This window comes from Schistocerca gregaria, chromosome 4, assembly GCF_023897955.1.
Source record: "Schistocerca gregaria isolate iqSchGreg1 chromosome 4, iqSchGreg1.2, whole genome shotgun sequence".
Taxonomy (NCBI): Eukaryota; Metazoa; Arthropoda; class Insecta; order Orthoptera; family Acrididae; genus Schistocerca; species Schistocerca gregaria.
The window spans coordinates 737,488,268-737,511,656 of NC_064923.1; the positions used below are offsets into that span (position 1 = coordinate 737,488,268).

A 23,389-nucleotide genomic window follows, 5' to 3' on the forward strand; every position below is an offset into this window, starting at 1 on the left:
GGAATGGGGGAAAGAAAAACGGTGGAAGAAGAATGGGTAGCTTTGAGAGATGAAGTAGTGAAGGCAGCAGAGGATCAAGTAGGTAAAAAGAAGAGGGATAGCAGAAATCCTTGGGTAACAGAAGAAATATTGAATTTAATTGATGAAAGGAGAAAATATAAAAATGCAGTAAATGAAGCAGGCTGAAAAGGAATACAGACGTCTCAAAAATGAGATCGACAGGAAGTGCAAAATGGCTAAGCAGTCATGGCTAGAGGACAAATGTAAGGATGTAGAGGCTTGTCTCACTAGGGGTAAGGTAGATACTGCCTACAGGAAAATTAAAGACACCTTTGGAGAGAAGGGAACCACTTGTATGAACATCAAGAGGTCAGATGGAGACCCAGTTCTAAGCAAAGAAGGGAAAGCAGAAAGGTGGAAGGAGTATATAGAGGGTCTATACAAGGGCGATGTACTTGAGGACAATATTATGGAAATGGAAGAGGATGTAGATGAAGATGAAATGGGAGATACGATACTGCGTGAAGAGTTTGACAGAGCACTGAAAGACCTGAGTCGAAACAAGGCCCCCGGAGTAGACAACATTCCATTAGAACTACTGACGGCCTTGGGAGAGCCAGTCCTGACAAAACTCTACCAGCTGGTGAGCAAGATGTATGAGACAGGCGAAATACTCTCAGACTTCAAGAAGAATATAATAATTCCCATCCCAAAGAAAGCAGGTGCTGACAGATGTGAAAATTACCGAACTGTCAGTTTAATAAGTCACAGCTGCAAAATACTAACGCGAATTCTTTACAGACGAATGGAAAAACTAGTAGAAGCCGACGTCGGGGAAAATTAGTTTGGATTCCGTAGAAATGTTGAAACACGTGAGACAATACTGACCTTACGACTTATCTTAGGAGAAAGATTAAGAAAAGGCAAACCTACGTTTCTAGCATTTGTAGACTTACAGAAAGCTTTTGACAATGTTGATTGGAATACTCTCTTTCAAATTCTGAAGGTAGCAGGGGTAAAATACAGGGAACGAAAGGCTATTTACAATTTGTACAGAAACCAGATGGCAGTTATAAAAGTCGAGGGACATGAAAGGGAAGCAGTGGTTGGGAAGGGAGTGAGGCAGGGTTGTAGTCTCTCCCCGATCTTATTCAATCTGTATATTGAGCAAGCAGTAAAGGAAACAAAAGAGAAATTCGGAGTAGGTATTAAAATCCATGGAGAAGAAATAAAACTGTTGAGGTTCGCCGATGACATCGTAATTCTGACAGAAACAGCAAAGGACTTGGAAGAGCAGTTGAACGGAATGGATAGTGTCTTGAAAGGAGGATATAAGATGAACATCAACAAAAGCAAAACGAGGATAATCGAATGTAGTCGAATTAAGTCGGGTGATGCTGAGGGAATTAGATTAGGAAATGAGGCACTTAAAGTAGTAAAGGAGTTTTGCTATTTGGGGAGCAAAATAACTGATGATGGTCGAAGTAGAGAAGATATAAAATGTAGACTGACAATGGCAAGGAAAGCGTTTCTGAAGAAGAGAAATTTGTTGACATCGAGTATAGATTTAAATGTCAGGAAGTCATTTCTGAAAGTATTTGTATGGAGTGTAGCCATGTATGGAAGTGAAACATGGACGATAAATAGTTTGGACAAGAAGAGAATAGAAGCTTTCGAAATGTGGTTGATGGTTAGATGGGTAGATCACATAACTAATGAGGAAGTATTGAATAGGATTGGGGAGAAGAGAAGTTTGTGGCACAACTTGACCAGAAGGGATCGCTTGGTAGGACATGTTCTGAGGCATCAAGGGATCACAAATTTAGTACTGGAGGGCAGCGTGGAGGGTAAAAATCGTAGAGGGACACCAAGACATGACTACACTATGCAGATTCAGAAGGATGAAGGTTGCAGTAGGTACTGGGAGATGAAGAAGCTTGCACAAGATAGAGTAGCATGGAGAGCTGCATCAAACCAGTCTCAGGACTGAAGACCACAACAACAACATCGTTGCGAAGCATAAAGACGGTTGAAGTTATCCGTACGAAATGAAATGGCCGTTGAGAAGAAAGACCACGCACTGCTGGTGAAGTTGTTTAATCAGAACGGCAGCAACAGCAGCGCTTCATTGGGGAAATATTGGTGACGCAAACAACTGCGAAGATGCCCCGTGTCGGTAAAAGGGCTAAGAAATACGATCGAGAAATGCGAAGGAACAGACGAGGCAGGCGGGGCGGCCCACCCCTTCCCGCGGCGGCTCTTGGCCGAGCTGCAGCGGCCGTGCGGCACGCGGCGAGTGCTCGGGCAGCGTGGCGGGAATGTTAGAGAGATGTTGCAACGCATTCTGCAGCGGTGTCCGCGGAAGATTCAGAATATGCACCAGACAAAGCCCCGTGCCAGGCTACAACATCGTGACTATCGCTTTCGTTTTTTGGCACGCGTGCTTGGGAAATATCTTTTGCACAGACGAGGGACATTTTACTCTGGACGGTATCGTGAATGTACGGAACTGTCGAATATGTGGTTCTGCTTCACCACATGTTGTGCAGAAACATCCACTGCACTCAGTTTATGTGGTCTTGTGCTGTGGTTTCACGAGCTCGTTCATTCTCAGTCCGTTTGTCTTCCAGGAGATGACACCTCGTAGCCCTGTCGGGTGTACAGTGACATGCGCACATCGTAAGGATCTCCTCGTGCAGCACGAGGTTCCAGCTTTGCAAGAACGCAACTGTGTCCACACCACTATTTTCGTGCCAGATATGTAACGAGCACATCATCTGCAGGCAAGCTCCAGTTGTGTGTCCATCCAGATCCCCCGGCCTAAGTACGTGTCACTTCTGGTTGTGGAGATATCTGAAGGATCGTGCCTACCAGGGACGTACGTGGACTCTTTCCGATTACAGTGAATATGTTCCGACAAGTGTCGACCGTGGCACGTTACGAATACATCATGTCGCTGTGTGAGAAGACTGTACTGAACAGTTGTTGTAACTTTTGCCGTAACCACCATTATCGTATCGGATCGTTTCTCACCTATTCCTGTTCCCATATCCTGACTGTTTATGGCCCTATAATTTCACCTCGTGGCAGAAATCAGTGCTACATTTCATTCAGGACTCGCCGCAAGCGCGCCGGTTAATGAATATTTCTACGATTTTTCAGCGTCATGTAACGTATACAACGTGAACTGCATTACTCAGAACAACGTCAGTTAAATTAAGACCACAATTTCGAGAGATGTGTTATAAGACAAATTCGTACTTGAGTATAGTGACCGACGACATCTAGAGCTAATATTGGTGTAATTTGGACTAACGATTTACAGAAATGAGATGAATTACTGTAAAATATTAAATATAGGAGTTACGGTCCTGTTCGAGGTCCTCGCTGAAAGAATTTTTTAATCTTCGCGTGTGGGAAATTCCTTACGGCACCGTTGGCAATCCTGGCTGGATGTGAACGATAAGACCACCCGACAAATGTTAAACGTTTCTGCCCGTCCACCAGCAGGCACCTTCAGCTGCAAAGTGTACTTACAGGGAACGCGGGGTGCTGATCGACGAGGCCGAGAGCACGACCGAGTCCCGGCGCAGCGTCGTGACGACCGTGGCGCACGAGCTGGCGCACCAGTGGTTCGGGGACCTGGTGAGCCCCGACTTCTGGAACGTGCTGTGGCTCAACGAGGGCTTCGCCACGTACTGGGCCTACCACGCTGACCTGGTGAGTCGCCGTCGCCGTCGCCGTCGCCTGCGGGGTCGCAGCACGCAGCCGTTCTCAGCGCGGCCACATCCTTGCTCCTGAAGCGCCTAGCATCCGGCACACGCCCCTCTACCCATTATTCGTTCCATTCTGAAACGCACCCCTGTTACTTTTTGAACATTTCTGAACACATTCTACGTTGATTTACGAATGATTCGTAAGCAGATTTTTGAATCCGTGCATATTGTACGACTACGTGATGTTTCTGCCAGCTGAATCTCCATCGCATATAGAAATTTAAAAAAATCCCACAGACAAAAGGGGACGGTGCTATCCGTGCTGAGCTCTATAAACCCGAACCGGTGAGTGGCAATTGCTGTTTGTTTGTGTGGTTAACTGGGTGACCCAATGGTCGGCGTTGATATAATTACTAGCGAAATTCGTAGATGCAGACTACCAGAGTCGAAATAAACTACTAACAGGAATAACAGGTAAGAAAGATTACATATTAATGTCCTCGGTGCATCCGAGAAAGTGACGTTTTGACAGAAAAGTTTTGCCAGAACGCTACACCACTACAGCAGAAAGACAACGTACAGAATGGCGCACCCACAGACTGCGTTGTCTTCTATATCTTTCACATCACTTGCAGCGCCATCTGTTGTTGAAAATTGTAACTACTGTAATTTCGAAAGTTTGTCCGCCTGAAAATGTACTGTTGTCCCAAGCATATTGCAACAAACGGTGTATTTCTATCGCTGCTCGTTTAGTTTTTATTGCCGTTTCAAATATACCGGACATTTTTGAAACACCCTGTACATTCCCTCCAATTTTTTAACTTTTGATGTGCTGTCTCAAATGTTCGAGCTGCCGGCTCGGGCGGGAATATCGTATGGATCCGAGGCCGACTTACCTTATACGTGATGGATGAAGAAATATAGATGTGCTGAAAATGGAAAAAGAAAATAGTTGAAAAAAAATCCCACAGACAAAAGGGGACGGTGCTATCCGTGCTGAGCTCTATAAACCCGAACCGGTGAGTGGCAATTGCTGTTTGTTTGTGTGGTTAACTGGGTGACCCAATGGTCGGCGTTGATATAATTACTAGCGAAATTCGTAGATGCAGACTACCAGAGTCGAAATAAACTACTAACAGGAATAACAGGTAAGAAAGATTACATATTAATGTCCTCGGTGCATCCGAGAAAGTGACGTTTTGACAGAAAAGTTTTGCCAGAACGCTACACCACTACAGCAGAAAGACAACGTACAGAATGGCGCACCCACAGACTGCGTTGTCTTCTATATCTTTCACATCACTTGCAGCGCCATCTGTTGTTGAAAATTGTAACTACTGTAATTTCGAAAGTTTGTCCGCCTGAAAATGTACTGTTGTCCCAAGCATATTGCAACAAACGGTGTATTTCTATCGCTGCTCGTTTAGTTTTTATTGCCGTTTCAAATATACCGGACATTTTTGAAACACCCTGTACATTCCCTCCAATTTTTTAACTTTTGATGTGCTGTCTCAAATGTTCGAGCTGCCGGCTCGGGCGGGAATATCGTATGGATCCGAGGCCGACTTACCTTATACGTGATGGATGAAGAAATATAGATGTGCTGAAAATGGAAAAAGAAAATAGTTGAAAAAAAATCCCACAGACAAAAGGGGACGGTGCTATCCGTGCTGAGCGCTATAAACCCGAACCGGTGAGTGGCAATTGCTGTTTGTTTGTGTGGTTAACTGGGTGACCCAATGGTCGGCGTTGATATAATTACTAGCGAAATTCGTAGATGCAGACTACCAGAGTCGAAATAAACTACTAACAGGAATAACAGGTAAGAAAGATTACATATTAATGTCCTTGGTGCATCCGAGAAAGTGACGTTTTGACAGAAAAGTTTTGCCAGAACGCTACACCACTACAGCAGAAAGACAACGTACAGAATGGCGCACCCACAGACTGCGTTGTCTTCTATATCTTTCACATCACTTGCAGCGCCATCTGTTGTTGAAAATTGTAACTACTGTAATTTCGAAAGTTTGTCCGCCTGAAAATGTACTGTTGTCCCAAGCATATTGCAACAAACGGTGTATTTCTATCGCTGCTCGTTTAGTTTTTATTGCCGTTTCAAATATACCGGACATTTTTGAAACACCCTGTACATTCCCTCCAATTTTTTAACTTTTGATGTGCTGTCTCAAATGTTCGAGCTGCCGGCTCGGGCGGGAATATCGTATGGATCCGAGGCCGACTTACCTTATACGTGATGGATGAAGAAATATAGATGTGCTGAAAATGGAAAAAGAAAATAGTTGAAAAAAAATCCCACAGACAAAAGGGGACGGTGCTATCCGTGCTGAGCTCTATAAACCCGAACCGGTGAGTGGCAATTGCTGTTTGTTTGTGTGGTTAACTGGGTGAGCCAATGGTCGGCGTTGATATAATTACTAGCGAAATTCGTAGATGCAGACTACCCGAGTCGAAATAAACTACTAACAGGAATAACAGGTAAGAAAGATTACATATTAATGTCCTCGGTGCATCCGAGAAAGTGACGTTTTGACAGAAAAGTTTTGCCAGAACGCTACACCACTAAGAGCCAGTTGTACAGTCCTCGCTAGGAGCCGCTAAGTTCTGTTCTTGGAATAGCGTCGAAAACGCATTGTACGAACAAGTGATAACTCCTGACCCGAGGATAAACGCGGAGAATTGAACAGGGCTAGAGAAGTTAACCGGAGAGAAAGTTTAGACAATGAGACGATAGTTACAGAGATAGTGGTAACAAGATTGTTCGTTAGAACAAGGAAGAAAAAGAAACGGGGACGTCACACAAATTATATTCAAGAAAAAGACGAATCCAATTTCATGTAGAAATTTCTTGCTACTATTTATCGATCTCGTGCTTGAGAAACTGCAGCCTCTTAATGAAATGTGAAACTATTTCCTAACATAAAACTTTTTGCTTGTAGTTCTCCTAATAGGCATTTGATGTTGGTACTGCGTGAATTATATTCTGTCGTCTGATCTATGTAAACGAGGTACCTAAAAACGACCATTTGTGCCAAAACAGTCTCTTTTATTTGGCGTCTGTTACAGTTGCTTCTATAACACAAAGGCCTGTTTCGTTTCATGTAACAGACAGTGACAAAATAGACTTAATCAGACCGAGAAACCAAACCAGTCTTAGTACTCTTCTTATTAACTGTTTTTTCAGTATTAGACAATGAAGATTTGATTTTTCGTGTAGCAAAACGATTGACGAATTTTGATGAAGTAATGGATTCTATCGCATAAAGGAAACCTGTAGTACTATTAGAGAGAAAAATGATGGGACCTAAGAACTGAAAAAATCTGTACTGTCTTGCTTGTCTCTCGTATTTACTATATTTATATTTCCTCTATTTAAATTTATGTTACACAAAAGAGAAAGTTATTAGGTAATAGACAATTAAGAGTGCAATATTTATGAAGATTTCTTATTCTCCAGGTTACAAACAATCCTACCCTTTCTTTTTCTTCTTCTTTCGAATAACCTATTTGGAGGGTACGATGAATCAACTTTGGCTACTCTTCATTGTATTAGATTTCCTCAGTTTCCAAATTTCCTTCATCCTTTTAGAGTGTTGTTCCCTTTCTTCTTGAGTCCACCTTCGCCTAGTTATTTTCTCTCTCTCCTGAAATTCTGCCTTTTGAACTGCCTTTCTGAAATGTGTTCTGTTTTCTATTGTGTCGCCGGCCGCGGTGGTCTCGCGGTTCTAGCCGCGCAGTCCGGAACCGTGCGACTGCTACGGTCGCAGGTTCGAATCCTGCTTCGGGCATGGATGTGTGTGATGTCCTTAGGTTAGTTAGGTTTAAGTAGTTCTAAGTTCTAGGGGACTGATGACCACAGCAGTTGAGTCCCATAGTGCTCAGAGCCATTTGAACCATTTTTTTTCTATTGTGTCTATTGTAATTCCAGCATTATCAAAGTCCTTTTCAGTCTCTATGAACCATGCTAGTCTGTTGTTATCCATTCTGAATATATGTCCAAAAAACTGTAGTCTTCTCTTCCTCATTACATCAGTTAGTTTCTCCGTCTTCAGATATAGCTCTCTGTTTGGTCTTAACCTGTATTCAACATTATCGTTTCTTTTAGCTCCCAGTATTTTCCTCAAAATTCTTCTTTCGACCTTCTCTAGTTTCTCAAGATCTCCATTTCTTGTTAATCTAAGTGTTTCTGTCGCATAGAGAGCTTCAGGTCTGGCCACTGTTTGGTAGTGTCTTAATTTCGTGTTCCAGGACAAGGATTTTTTATTATAAACGTTTTTGGTGATATGAAACACTCTTTCCATTTTGTGCACTCTAGTTTCTATAGCTATCTTTTCTTTGGCATTGTATGTAACCCACTCTCCTAGGTATTTAAAGGAATCTGTTTTGTGTATTGTGCTCTTGTCAACTGCAATATTTTGAGGAGCATCACAGATGTTTGTCATAAACTTTATTAACTGTGAGTTCCTTTTAAGGGGGTAGATTGTCAAACCGGCCGACTGACACCAGGAGAGGCACCGCAGGACATTTTAATTTCCACTGCCCGAATATAGGTTTGATGGCTTCCATTACAAAATGTACATGTTTGAATTTGCAGAGAGAAATACAGTGAGGTGCGACAGAAGAATCTGTGTGAAGAGGCGTGGCACGCCGCTTTCGCACACTTAAGACCAAGTAACATGACTTACATTCCCTCCAATTTTTTAACTTTTGATGTGCTGTCTCAAATGTTCGAGCTGCCGGCTCGGGCGGGAATATTGCATGGATCCGAGGCCGACTTATCTTATACGTGATGGATGAAGAAATATAGATGTGCTGAAAATGGAAAAAGAAAATAGTGGAAGGCAAAGTAAGTGGGAGGAAGAAAAATAGCGATTGAAGGGCACTAAAATTGGAGAGGCACAGGTTATGGAGAAAATGATTCTCAGTGGTGTACTTTGTGAAATCATAGACCGTGTATTTATACGAGGTTTTATTAGAAATAACCTGAGTTAATGCCCGACTATTTCTCCCCATAGGAACTCGTTTTACTTCCAGACTATGGAGAATGTGATTCATCCAAGTTCGTAACAGAATTGTGCTTCATTTACAAAATTAAGCACAATTCTGTTACTAACCCTGTAAGCAATATAAGATTTGACTAGAGATATGTTCCCATATCCCTGTAATCATCAACAACCAAATTATTTTTCGCGAAAGTGGGGTGACTTTATTCGAAGTACAAGGTATGCCAACTCACTCCGAAAATAACTCTGCAATCCCGTTGATAACACTTCCCTCTAAAAGGCGTACAAAATACATGCAACTGCAGTGGCATTAATTTAAAAGAAAGAGATAGTTTAAGTAAAAGAAAAATACTTACAACTAATGGTGGATCAACGAAGTTTCATTCACTACGTTTATATGCGACCCGTCTTCTAGAAGACGAAAACCGAAATCAGAAGCCGTCTTCCATTGTCGTGTTTACCCCGTTAAGGCCTGAAGCGGATGTGCTAGCCCAGTCAAATCAGCTGTTCCAGTTTCTGATTTAGTCAGCACAATCGCTATTTCTTTTCAGTTAAATAGTAGAAGTAGACAGCTTCATACTCTGAGTAACATTTCTACTTCTCCTCCACACCGCAAAAAGTCACTCCGTTCATATCAGCCGAAATTTTTTCTAACAAGTCGTAACCTGTCAGACCAAGCACGTTTGAAAAACGGTTGTGCGTTTTCATGGTAACGAAAATCTGTTGTGGATGTGAAAAACCAGCAGCAAGAAACGGCATTGCAGAATCGATTTTGGAGTGTTTACATAACCAATCACAGGCGGTACTGGGGAATTGGTTTACGAAATCCGGTTTTGGGAGGCCATGAAAACATAGTGATTGAAAGTTAATAGTTTATTTTAAGCATTTTATTTACGCAGCAAAAATGTTCGTTGCTAGGGAGCCGTGGCGACGTGTTGAGATGGCGACTGTGGCTTTAATGATGCAGACGAATTTATCAAATCAGCTCCGTCTGTCGTAGTATGCTGGTGAAGTTTAACGGGCCACTGTTCGGACAGACGTAATTGTTGGTGATAAGCCACCGTTTTAACATGCACATGTTTATTACTTGTTATACACACCTAGTTATCATTTCAGCGCTTTATACACTAATCGTGATAATTTCCGACTGCAATGTAAATGTTCGTCGCGTTTATATATGACTATCGGAATCGCATACTCACAGTCAGTGAAACTTTTTTGCGCCTAATCCACAATTGTAATTACGTTCACCGCGAGAGTTACGATTTCATATTCTGGGCAGTTCCGTAAGACAAATCCAACAGTTTTATGGAGCCTTGGCTCTCGCCGTAGGCTAAATGTAGAAACGGTTACACTGATACGGTAGCAACGTCTACTCACGTAAGCATTGTCAGTGCCAGTTGAGAAACAGTCCATTAAGCAAAACATCGTGCGATCTTTCTATTCATTACGATCACTCTAACTTTGATCACGCACTGGGATGATAATCCCAATCGTCAGTTGTCAAGTTCCACGATTCACCTTCTCGGCAAGTTTTTGCGTCTCAAATCAACACTCGCCATATTGTCACGTAAGCACTGACTGACTAATATCGCTGCTCCACTGTTACTTTCGACATTACTCTCAGTTATTTCAGGCCTACGATTTACATAGCAGTTCTTCATACCGCAGTTAATGTTAGAAATACAGATGAGAAAAACAGAAGAATTTAAAAGAAAGAAAACGTCTATCCATTAAAGAAAAAGAAAGAAACTACTGTTACGTTTTAGCATTATTTATAAACACTGCTATGCTATACCGTGAAAGATACTTGGTCTAAGAAAGCGAAAGAAATTACACAAGAAAAGGGGAAAAATACTTATCACTAATAGCTATGTCTTCACAACGCGTATAAAAGGAAATAATTAGGCTTTTCAGACAGCTGGATTGAACAACAGTTCGATAAGCCCCTCCACTATCTGGTATGGAGATGCTTGTAAGTCGCTTCTAGGTGGAGAAATTTCCATTATAGCATGCAAACCTGTGCAACGTAATTGCAAACATAAACTGAAGACACGATATCTCAGGCCTCAGTGAGCACTCTTAACATGATGTAGCAGGGTAGACACCGAATGGGTCACCTTTTTATGTTTATGCGGATGATCGGTTTCGAAGTCTGTTAAATGTCATCTTGAGATCCACATGCAGCTACTGGAGACAGCAGTTGATCGACACGGCACAAATTAATTATTCATTTAAAACAGTTCTAACTGACGCTTAGTCCGCCATCTCGTTCTGCCTCTCTCCGTCTTTCAGTTTTATGGCTTTGCATTAACTGGCAATGTCGGAACCGAAGTAGAATCGTAATATTGCCGCAAGTTACTTGTGACTTTGGGGTGTGTGTTGTTACATGTTATGCAATTATCATCCAAAAAGAGAAATACTGTGATGTCTGCCTGTATCCCTTATTCTGCAGCTGGGGTGACGAAACCCGTTGGGGCAGCTGTGCCCGGACCTCCTCCTGCTTCTCGTAGTTCAGCAGCTCGGCGTGCAGTGGACACAGCAAGTCTGCAGCGCTCCCACTGTAGCCGTCCGTAACTGTGGAAGTCTTGCCAGTGCAGCATTGTGTGCATGAACTGACCCATAGAAGTTCAATGGGATTCTTGTCAGACCACCTAGGTGGCCAAATCATTCGCTGAAACTGTCCAGAATGGCGGATATTTGTGGTCTGGTGAAATACTGTATTGTCATCCATACAAATTCCATCATTGTTTGGTAATATGAAGTCCACAAATGGTCTCCAAGTAGTCGAACATAACATTTCCAGTCATTGATCGGTTTATCTGGACCGTAGGACTCGACGGGGCCCACACCTTTATTAATTCGCAACCAGCTGGCACAGTGCCTCGTTCACAACTTGGGTCGACGGCTTCGTGGGGTCTGCGCCACACTCAACCCTACGGTCAGCTCTCACCAACCGAAATTGGGACTGATGTGACCAGGCCATGGTTTTCCGGTCTTCTAGTGTCACGAACCCAGGAGAGGCGTTTCCAATGACACAGTGCTGTTAGCAAAGGCACTCTCTTCAGTCGTGTGCGCGCTGCCACAGCCCACTGACGCCACATTTCGCCGCACTCTTCTAACGGATACGATCGTCGTAAGTCCGAAACTGATTTCTCCGGCTATTTCACGCAGTCTTGCTTGTCTGTCACCACCGACAACTCTATGCAAACGGTGCTGCTCCCGGTCGTTAAGTGAAGGCCGTCGGCCACTGCATTGTCCGTGGTGAGAGGTAATGCCTGAAATTCAGTATTCTTGGTACACTCTTGACACTATTTTTCTCGAAATATCGAATTCCCTAAACATCGAGACGGAACGTCCCATGCGTCTAGCTCAGACTGCCATTCCGTTTTCAAAGTCTGTTAATTCCCTTCGTACGTCCGTAATCACGTGGGAATCCTCTGCACACGGATCGCCTGAGTACAAAGCTCTGCCCTCTTATACGTTGTATACGCGATACTGCCGCCATCTGTTTATTTGAATATCGTTATCCCGAGACTTTTGTGAGCTCAATGTAAAAGTGAGAACAGTAATAAGCCCACCACTGCGGCACCGGTTCGCGTGGAGTAATGAGCATTAGACTGCTCAGAGTTCCATAGTCAGCATACCTCACTTCTGCCAACATTTAAACAACGCAGGGTGTCAGTTGAGGGACCCTACGGGGAAGGACACTTGGCACGCCTGTTACCCGAGGTCACAAGAGTCGTATGTCTAGTAGTGAACCTCGGACATCAACTACAGTTACGACCACTACAGCTTTGCACTGAGGAAGCTGGTATTTTGATGGGAGCACATCTCACTTAAATGATGATCTCTATTAGAATGAGACACCGGATGTTCCATTGTAATACAGTGAGAACTGGAGTGGACATTACGTCGTGCATTGAAGAAGTAAAGACGATTACGACGCCTGCAGTTCATTAATGACGACAATGCCTTCCTGCCCTGCCGAAGTACACTGTGTACTGCCGGCTGTTGACTGCAGCATCGCCCACTCTTCGGCATTCACAACAGTGGTGGACTTTATATTGTGACTGGAGGAGCACCACTGCACCATCCAGTGCTCTGTAGTCAGCACTCTGTCCTTTCGTGAGAGCTCTTACCGAATGGCGCCTGATAAACTGCTCTACTGTCAGGAATATGTTGTCTTGTCGAGGCACAGGGAGAACTGGTGTATGCCTAACACTTTGCCTCAAAGAACAATTGATGTAATGAATATTACACCATCCATAATTGTGTACTCGCAACGACACCTTTCTGCGAAGCTTGCAATTCTGTAGAAAGCAGGCTGACAACCCACTGGACGACTAAAAATTTGACAAACGGAATGACGCAATTTTAGAGACTTTACTGGTCTCGTACATATACGATTCGTATGTAAGGGGGAATTTAAAGTAGACTGGGGCGGGAGTGAGAATTTAGATCGGGGATGGCGGCGTGCCAGGGCAATCCGTGCAGTGGAGCGAACTGCTGTGCCGAGATGGCTCAGTGGCTACCACATGTGCCTAGTAAGTAGGAGACCCGGGTTCGATTGCGGGCCTCAGTACCAATTTTCGTTCCCACTTCAGTCTTTACACATAAAATCAAAAACTTGATGTACAATTGACAGTGATAATTACAATGCCTAACCCTGTGCAAAACTTAGCGGAATGACCATTACAACGGCCATATTTATATACCGATCGTTGTGTGCTTTCGTGCAGGGACGGATCGGGGACATAAGTGCTCGGCAATCTAAAACTGCATAGCGTAGTTGTTCTGTCGTAGATATACAGTGAGAACAGCAGTGTGACAAACACTACGCTTTGGACAGCACCTAGTCTAAGGGACGTTAAAATGCTCACATTTCATTATCTGCGCAACTGCCATTCTACCGACGTCACACTCCTGCAATGTGTCGCCTGAAATGCCACAGCAACGTCTAACGCTCGGTGTGTGGCAGGTTGGTAGTCGACACAGTTGTGGATCTAGCACTGAGGCTTGAGGAACACTTAGTGGAACGACAGATTTAGTGCTTGCAGGGGTGTATAGACCACTCCATTCTTTTGCCTGGCCTAAATGCGAGCAAGATATCATCTGATAACTACAGCAGGGTAGAGAGATTGTTGTGCTGTTCGCGTATACAAAGGGCAGCATTGGTCCCAACACTGTGCCTCGGAGAACATCTCGGACAGTGCGCATTGTAATGGCTATAGCTTTGTACTGACTGCACCGAAATTTCTCCAGGGAAGCATCATAGAGGGATGGCAACTACGTGACCAGTTCCTGGCTGAAGAGTTTACGGGGGCCCTGGAATCTGACGCGGCAGCCGACACGCACCCGATGACCACAGAAGAAAACACCACGGCCCCCTTCGATGACATCACTTACAACAAAGGTATGTTTGTTTACCTGTATAATAGTGAGTGACATTTGAGTTTCTTATTTTTGAATATATGGCTCTCATTTGAATTAAACCAAACAGATGAATGCGTTAGCATTTGAGATGAAGCGTTAGCCCATACAGAGAGAGACGCGACTGCAGGATGGTTAAGGAACCATTCCAGCAACACAAACCGCGGAGAGGTTAAATCGCAGTGATCCAACAATAGTCTGAATCTAATTCGAAAATCAGGACAACTGGATCCAAACACCCAGGACTATCCCAGACATTCACACTTGTCCACAGATTAGTTCACTGTGGACTCTGGATACTCTCCACTTCTTTTCTCTCATTCGCTGAGCCTCTATTGAAACATCCTGCCTTTTCTGTCTGTCTCTTTTAACCTTACTTCCTTTGTATAACACTCTGTGTTGATGAGGGGAGGAGAGACCTGTATCGCTTCAAACATAATGTGCTAAACAAACAGTGACACTGTGTGGTCATCAACAGTGGCCAGTCTACCACACTTTTCCTCGATCGGAACATGAGTCTCTGAAATAACTGAAAGCGTTTGTGTAACGCTGTAAGTGTAATTGTTTTGGTAAATAAAGCAATAAATATCGCCTTCAGATGATAAAAATGTTACATTTCATGAATTAACGTTGTTATTTCATCACTACTAGCCCATCTCTCTTGAAGCGTCAATATTGTCACTAGTCTTACAGTTCTGATACACTACTGGCCTTTAAAATTGCTGCACCACGAAGATGACGTGTTACAGACGCAAAATTTAACCGACAGGAAGAAGATGCTGTGGTATGCAAATGATTAGCTTTCCAGAGCATTCAAACAATGTCGGCGCCGGTGGCGACACCTACAACGTGCTGACATGAAGAACGTTTCCAACCGATTTCTCATACACAAACAGCAGTTGACCGGCGTTGCCTGGTGAAATGTTGTTTTGGTGTCTCCTGTAAGGAGGAGAAATGCGTAGCATCACGTTTCCTACTTTGATAAAGGTCGGATTTATTTTCATAAGTATGCACATCTCTTTGTAGATCAGTCTCAAGATGATCATAACGCCCTTTGTAGATCAGTGTCTAGATGATCATAACGATTGAAACCGGTAAATGAATAAAAAAAATCTACAGTGATCAGAGACTTGGAACTAAATCCGCGTCCGGACATCCTGCTTTCTCTAAATCACTTCAGGCAAATGCCGGGATGGTTCCTTCGAAAGGACAAGGCCGCTTTGCTTCTCCACGCTTCTCTAATCCGAGCCCGTGTTCCGTCTCTAATGACCTCGATGTCGGCAGAGCGTTAAACACTAATCTCCTCTTACGATCGGAGACTGTCGTATTTACAGAATTTCGTAGCAGTGGATGGCTGTCACCTTCACAGTCACTATGCCACACCACATCAAAATAACGGAGAAGGTAGTGTTATCGAATGCTAGCGGTTTTAGTGTTCAGGTCGCAGTCCACTTACGGGGCTAAGAAAACGCTAAGAGCGACAGAAGAAGTGTACAAATTTTACAGCATCGTGTGTTGTGTACGGTAGAGGAAGAGTCCCGAGGCGATGGACGTCTGTGTCAGGACGGAAACGCAGCGCCCGTGAGGCAGCGGTTTGTTGACAGTAGCGTTCCCCACGTGAACTCGCCTGCGCGGATTGCCGACACCGATACGAATCGAGCGTAGCACTGACGGAAACGGCGACAACGCCGGTATGACTCCACAGCTACGATGTCGAGTCCTGAGGAAGAATGGGCTCCTATTCCTACACCTCGGTCACAGTATCTCTAGCAGATTTCGAGCAGTCATAGAGGCAAAGCATGGCCGCCCCTCATATTAATGTATAGGACAGTAAAACGAGGGAAATTTTCAAAGTCGCAGAGCCAAGCATTGCGACAACGTCGACACGAGGCGGCCGTCATGAAAACACTTCGCTGCCGAGACTGGGTCAGGGCAAAACAAAATACTGGCGTTTCGGGAGAGCAGGGCACGAGACTACGGCAGAATGTGGAGGATCACGCTGTCACGTCGGAAAGAAAGGCTAAGGCGAGTGCAGCGAAGGGCGCCGAGAGCTTTTACGACACAGTTCTGTACTGCAGGAAACTAACGAAGCGAGCACGGCAGGAAGGAGAACCGACGCTACCTCCGTAATAGCACGCCTTACCAGGTCATTACGAATGGCGTCCGGTAAAGAATAGCCACTACTTCGCTGCAAAAAATACCGATGCAGTTTAGCTTTCGAGGCAGCCGGTGGGACGGATCGGCGGCTACGTGACGATCACACTCGATTCCTCGACTGCAGCGACTCCGGCACGAGTCTGGTGTAGATTTCCTGCACGGCACGGACAACAGCCGCTACGGGTAGACGCGGCTGCCTCGCCATAAACACCAGTCGCGGAGTCGGACACCGCGGTGTGGCCCTCTCTCAGGTGGCGGGACCTATAGGTCTTCGCTCCCCGCCAGGATCGGGACACCACATTCCTGACATTTTAGTGGACTGAACAGAGGCTGCCTGGACTGGGTACACAGCAACTGTGATGGCGGTACGGCGTATAACGAGGAGAGGTGGTGAGCTGGGGAGGGCAGAGCAGGTCCCACTGCCGGAGGCCGCTCGCCGCTCACTGCCGGCGAACTCTGGCCACTGCAGGCCTTCCGAGGGAAACCGGCGAGGGGCGAGTGCCGCCTCTCACAGAACCAACTTCACTCGAGCCATCCCAATACTCGCCTCTTGCAGTGCAGATGTACAGATACAGAATGTTGTGTGTGAAGCTGTCGAGATATTCCACATCGTAGCGAACCGTCGCAAATGCGTTACAGCAGACAATTATAACCAACTTTCATTTCATATTTTTCAGGAGGCTCCATCTTGCGCATGTTCAGCAGCTGGCTCGGTGAGGACGTGTTCTACGAAAGACTCAACGGGTATCTTATTTCCCAGTAAGTGTCAGCTATACAGATATTTAAAACTCTGCGCATACTTTAGTGCTATCCAGTGGATTAGTACCGTCAAAATAACATTTAACTGTAGTGGTCGGGGGATAGCAGCTTTATGAAGGTGCAGTAATTATTTATGTTTATGCTCTTCAGGGGTATGCTGCCGGATACGATCGTCTTCACTAGACGATATTTCGGCCATGCATCTGGCCGCTATCTTCAGGTGGGCTGCTGGATAGAGTAGGGAAGGAGTATACTTTATTTACACTCCTGGAAATGGAAAAAAGAACACATTGACACCGGTGTGTCAGACCCACCATACTTGCTCCGGACACTGCGAGAGGGCTGTACAAGCAATGATCACACGCACGGCACAGCGGACACACCAGGAACCGCGGTGTTGGCCGTCGAATGGCGCTAGCTGCGCAGCATTTGTGCACCGCCGCCGTCAGTGTCAGCCAGTTTGCCGTGGCATACGGAGCTCCATCGCAGTCTTTAACACTGGTAGCATGCCGCGACAGCGTGGACGTGAACCGTATGTGCAGCTGACGGACTTTGAGCGAGGGCGTATAGTGGGCATGCGGGAGGCCGGGTGGACATACCGCCGAATTGCTCAACACGTGGGGCGTGAGGTCTCCACAGTACATCGATGTTGTCGCCAGTGGTCGGCGGAAGGTGCACGTGCCCGTCGACCTGGGACCGGACCGCAGCGACGCACAGATGCACGCCAAGACCGTAGGATCCTACGCAGTGCCGTAGGGGACCACACCGCCACTTCCCAGCAAATTAGGGACACTGTTGCTCCTGGGGTATCGGCGAGGACCATTCGGAACCGTCTCCATGAAGCTGGGCTACGGTCCCGCACCCCGTTAGGCCGTCTTCCGCTCACGCCCCAACATCGTGCAGCCCGCCTCCAGTGGTGTCGCAACAGGCGTGAATGGAGGGACGAATGGAGACGTGTCGTCTTCAGCGATGAGAGTCGCTTCTACCTTGGTGCCAATGATGGTCGTATGCGTGTTTGGTGCCGTGCAGGTGAGCGCCACAATCAGGACTGCATACGACAGAGGCACACAGGGCCAACACTCGGCATCATGGTGTGGGGAGCGATCTCCTACACTGGCCGTACACCTCTGGTGATCGTCGAGGGGACACTGAATAGTGCACGCTACATCCAAACCGTCATCGAACCCATCGTTCTACCATTCCTAGACCGGCAAGGGAACTTGCTGTTCCAACAGGACAATGCACGTCCGCATGTATCCCGTGCCACCCAACGTGCTCTAGAAGGTGTAAGTCAACTACCCTGGCCAGCAATATCTCCGGATCCGTCCCCCATTGAGCATATTTGGGAGTGGATGAAGCGTCGTCTCACGCGGTCTGCACGTCCAGCACGAACGCTGGTCCAACTGAGGCGCCAGGTGGAAATGGCATGGCAAGCCGTTCCACAGGACTACATCCAGCATCTCTACGATCGTCTCCATGGGAGAATAGCAGCCTGCATTGCTGCGAAAGGTGGATATACACTGTACTAGTGCCGACATTGTGCATGCTCTGTTGCCTGTGTCTATGTGCCTGTGGTTCTGTCAGTGTGATCATGTGATGTATCTGACCCCAGGAATGTGTCAATAAAGTTTCCCCTTCGTGGGACAATGAATTCACGGTGTTCTTATTTTAATTTCCAGGAGTGTATTTTCGAACAATGTATTTAGCGATGGAGTATATTTATCACACTGATACAAGACACGTGATCGGTGTCGTGCCACAGACCTGTAAACTACTCCTGAATAACGCTCTGAAGACAAGCTAACACCTCCTAATCTACCGAAATAATTTCAGTACAGGCGTGCAGAATTGTCCTAAATAATGCAGTATACAGACGTGCAGACACGAAATCAACTCGTAAACTGCCCAAATAAAACGTAGTGCAGCCTACAGACCTGCTCAGAAAATCCCAAAATAATGCAGCAGGTCCATAATCGACATACGCAGACACCGTCTACCACCCCGTGTCCAGTAGACGACACAGGAGGCTACCTGCAACCCCGCAAAGTGACACAGCCGTCAGCTGTCGCACCGCACGGCAATGCCCGCACCAATGAGGTGGCTACGTCCCTTTCGTACTCGATACCTCAGAAACGGCTCTCAGAATACGTGGTCGCCTAGGCACCGTTGACGATGCGACCGGCCGGGAGCGCACACACTTGGGGCGTGCCCGAGCCGTCACAGCCGTACGTCGCCGCCGGAGGGGCTGACAGTTGCCTCTGTTTTCAGATCTACAGTCATTGTTATACTGACGTCACAGATCTCCAATGCGCACTCGTGCAGCTGCCGTATGCGAGACACCTCGGGGCAGCACTTGTCTTTACCGTTGATTATAGAGTAGCATACGGTGCATTGTTCCTAGTGCGACATGAGAGAAGCGTCTAACCGTGCTTAACAGCAAATAGTGCAAAATAACATCGAATGCACTCTTCCCAGAGGTCCTAACGTGATACCAGAGTCAATCACGTGTTACCCTTAATGCTTTAAACACACACAAACGTTCCCATAACAATGTAGAGGCTCCTATATCCCAGCACAAAAGATGTGAATGAATCGAGCATTATGATTGGCTCTTATCGAATTTACCTGCCAAATTACTGATGCTGTCGGTATCGAAGCACCATCCACCTTTTCTTTCTTTCTGCAAACAGGGATTTCAGTGGTAAATTATTTTGCACAGATGGCTAAATTGCATTGACAGTTAAACCTGCATAGTTGTCTACAGACCGTCAAATACATACGAGACTCACAAGAATATTGGAAGCCAGGAACATATTTACCAGTGTAACTACAATTAAATATTGTGATTGCTCCTACAATCTGACACCAATCGATGTACAGATAATGTCTCCTCTTGACGCCTGTGCTTCTGGAACCAATCTCAGTATCTATAGCGCACATAATTTTCCGTGCAAAACATCTCCTTCGTACCCTTGCGGTTATTGATGTGCTGAATCTATACATCCCTCTCGATAGGACACATAGTCATCCACTCTTGTCATGCCACGGTAATTTTACAATGTAAAATATACAAATTTTACACTACATAAGCCACAGCAACTTTACAATGCAATATATACACATTTTACTCAAACACTGCAATTTTCTTTTATATCTGTACGGCACCCGAAAAAATTATGGTATACCTACACTCACACCTGCTACATGTCTGTGCTAGGGAATCACCGTCAGCCTGTTGTTTCTTTCTACAGACGTCACATTCAGCGGCAATAAACTATTTTACACTGATCACCATATTGCACCGACAACCAAACCTCGCAAAGTAGCACACGTATCGTCAAATACGGAAAGACTCTTACTCAGTTACACTGCTCTCCCACTGAGGACAGTATCTTGAATATTAGAGTGTGAAACCGATCTCCAACCGAGCAATATATCACCACATACCACGTCGATGCGGTCTAGGAAACTCTATAGTACGATATTTTCCACATATCCACCATGCGTAGCAATAATATGGTGTAGTCTCTGAATGAAATTACCCGAAACCTTTGACAGCGTGTCTGGAGGAATGGCTTCACATGCAGATGAGATGTACTGCTTCAGCTGTTTCTGGATTCTGGCGGTACACCTGGTCTTTCAAGTGTCCCCACAGAAAGAAGTCACAGGGGTTCATGTCTGGCGAGTAGGGAGGCCAATCCACGCCGCCTCCTGTATGTTTCGGATAGCCCAAAGCAATCACACGATCATCGAAATATTCATTCAGGAAATTAAAAACGTCGGCCGTGCGATGTGGCCGGGCACCATCTTGCATAAACCACGAGGTATTCGCAGTGTCGTCTAAGGCAGTTTGTACCGCCACAAATTCACGAAGAATGTCCAGATAGCGTGATGCAGTAATCGTTTCCGATCTGAAAAATGGGCCAATGATTCCTTTGGAAGAAATGGCGGCCCAGACCAATACTTTTTGAGGATGCAGGGACGATGGGACTGCAACATGGGGCTTTTCGGTCCCCCATTTGCGCCAGTTCTGTTTACTGACGAAGCCGTCCAGGTAAAAATAAGCTTCGTCATTAAACCAAATGCTGCCCACATGCATATTGCCGTCATCAATCCTGTGCACTATATCGTTAGCGAATGTCTCTCGTGCAGCAATGGTAGCGGCGATGAGGGGTTGCCACGTTTGAATTTTGTATGTATAGAGGTGTAAACTCTGGCGCATGAGACGATACGTGGACGTTGGCGTCATTTGGACCGCAGCTGCAACACGGCGAACGGGAACCCGAGGCCGCTGTTGGATCACCTGCTGCACTAGCTGCGCGTTGCCCTCTGTGGTTGCCATACGCAGTCGCCCTACCTTTCCAGCACGTTCATCCGTCACGTTCCCAGTCCGTTGAAATTTTTCAAACAGATCCTTTATTGTATCGCTTCTCGGTCGTTTGGCTACATTAAACCTCCGTGGAAAACTTCGTCTTGTTGCAACAACACTGTGTTCTAGGCGGTGGAATTCCAACACCAGAAAAATCCTCTGTTCTAAGGAATAAACCATGTTGTCCACAGCACACTTTCACGTTGTGAACAGCACACGTTTACAGCAGAAAGACGACGTACAGAATGGCGCACCCACAGGCTGCGTTGTCTTCTATATCTTTCACATCACTTGCAGCGCCATCTGTTGTTGAAAATTGTAACTAGTGTAATTTCGAAAGTTTGCCGCCTGAAAATGTACTGTTGTCCCAAGAATATTGCAACAAACGGTGTATTTCAGTCGGTGCTCGTTTAGTTTTTATTGCCGTTTCAAATATACCGGTCATTTTTGAAACACCCTGTATATACACCACACAATCGATCTTCTCTCAACTAAATGAAGGAGCGAAATGTGCACAAGCTGCCAACCGAATAATTTACATGGGAGGTAAAAATGGTCCAGTACAACTCACCTCCTTATTCATTCTCAAATTTCCATGCGAACACGAAAACTATCCAACACATACAAGTATTAGTTCGCTATTTCGTAGTCTAGAGGACAACATCTTAATTCTTCTACATTCCTACATTCCAACAGGCCTCGCCATTCTGACAGCTCCTACTGTTAAAGGGAAACGTGAATCACCCCCGCACAGGTCACCGGCTCTGCAGGCCGGGCACGCACAGGTAGAATCAATCGCCCTAAGAAAACGGTCACATATACATATTTCATGCCTGTACTTACAACTAAATGTTACAGTTATGGTCTCAGTTGAATGACATTCGATAATGAGCCAAGTATCGGAAATACACCCTGTTGATGGCTATGGATCTGGAAATAGAAATATCAGTACCATTCTTATGAACTGAGATACTCATCCCTTTGCTATCACAGTACTAGAAATCCATAGCTTTCTTATGAATCGACATAGTCATTTTCTTTGCATATATAAGAACACAAATACATACTTTACAAGCCAGATGCTCAAGGCGAACCTATCACGCACCCACTACTACTAAGTATAATACTTCGTCAATAACTGATTACCTACGATACAAAATAATACTGAGACAAAAATCAGCGATGGACAACATGTTTCATAAGTTTTTCTTGTGAGTGATACCACTGTGTCTTAGAAAGAGAGACGTAATCGTCTCATATGTTAAAAAAACCGACCAAAACAGCTACTGTATGTTACTGTCACAAGCGATCTTTGTTATACAGGTGCACACAAGTATCGATCTGAAAAGCTATACTTGCTTTAAAAATCCACGTATGGCATTACCTACATATCACGTGGGTTTTGCAGACAAATAATGATATGGTGATTGTCTTGCAAACCACCTAATGTTAAAAACTCGATCCTAACAACTACTGTATGTTACTGTCACAAGCAGTCTTGGTTCTACATATGCATACAAGTGTCAATGTTAAAAGCTATACCCACTTTACAAATCGAGGTATGAGATTACCTCTGAATAAGGTTTGTTTTTTGCCCAGACAAATACCATGACGGCGATCGCAGGAGTATATTGTGTCAGACTAACACGTCGCCGACGGCGCAACCTCGTGATAAAATCGCTGCATTTTGAAAGTGATTCGGCTAAAGACTGTGATATGTAAGCGGTATTTGTGACTCCCTCACGCCACCCAGCTAGAATTTTCTACAGTATTTGTAGCGCATTCTGTTTCGATCCCTTGTCAGAGGTTTGGTGATATATCCCCTGAGCTGTAGGTGATGGTTCATTCAGAAGGATCACAAACGGTAGTAGATGGTGTGCTAATTGAGGTCGTACGAAAATGGACACTAGCTTCTTAGAACTGCAGTGTTACGC

The 23,389-nt window shown here is 45.2% G+C and overlaps 1 protein-coding gene across 1 annotated transcript in view; it reads left to right on the forward strand.

Annotated features, from left to right (window-relative positions):
- The window catches only part of LOC126266850 (aminopeptidase N-like), a 191,788-nt gene that overhangs the window by 82,156 nt on the left and 86,243 nt on the right, over window positions 1-23,389 (forward strand). Inside the window, exons 6-8 of the mRNA XM_049971451.1 lie at window positions 3,540-3,720; window positions 14,003-14,153; window positions 17,005-17,086. Coding sequence (XP_049827408.1) covers window positions 3,540-3,720; window positions 14,003-14,153; window positions 17,005-17,086 — 414 coding nt within the window. The remainder of the gene's footprint in view (window positions 1-3,539; window positions 3,721-14,002; window positions 14,154-17,004; window positions 17,087-23,389) is intronic.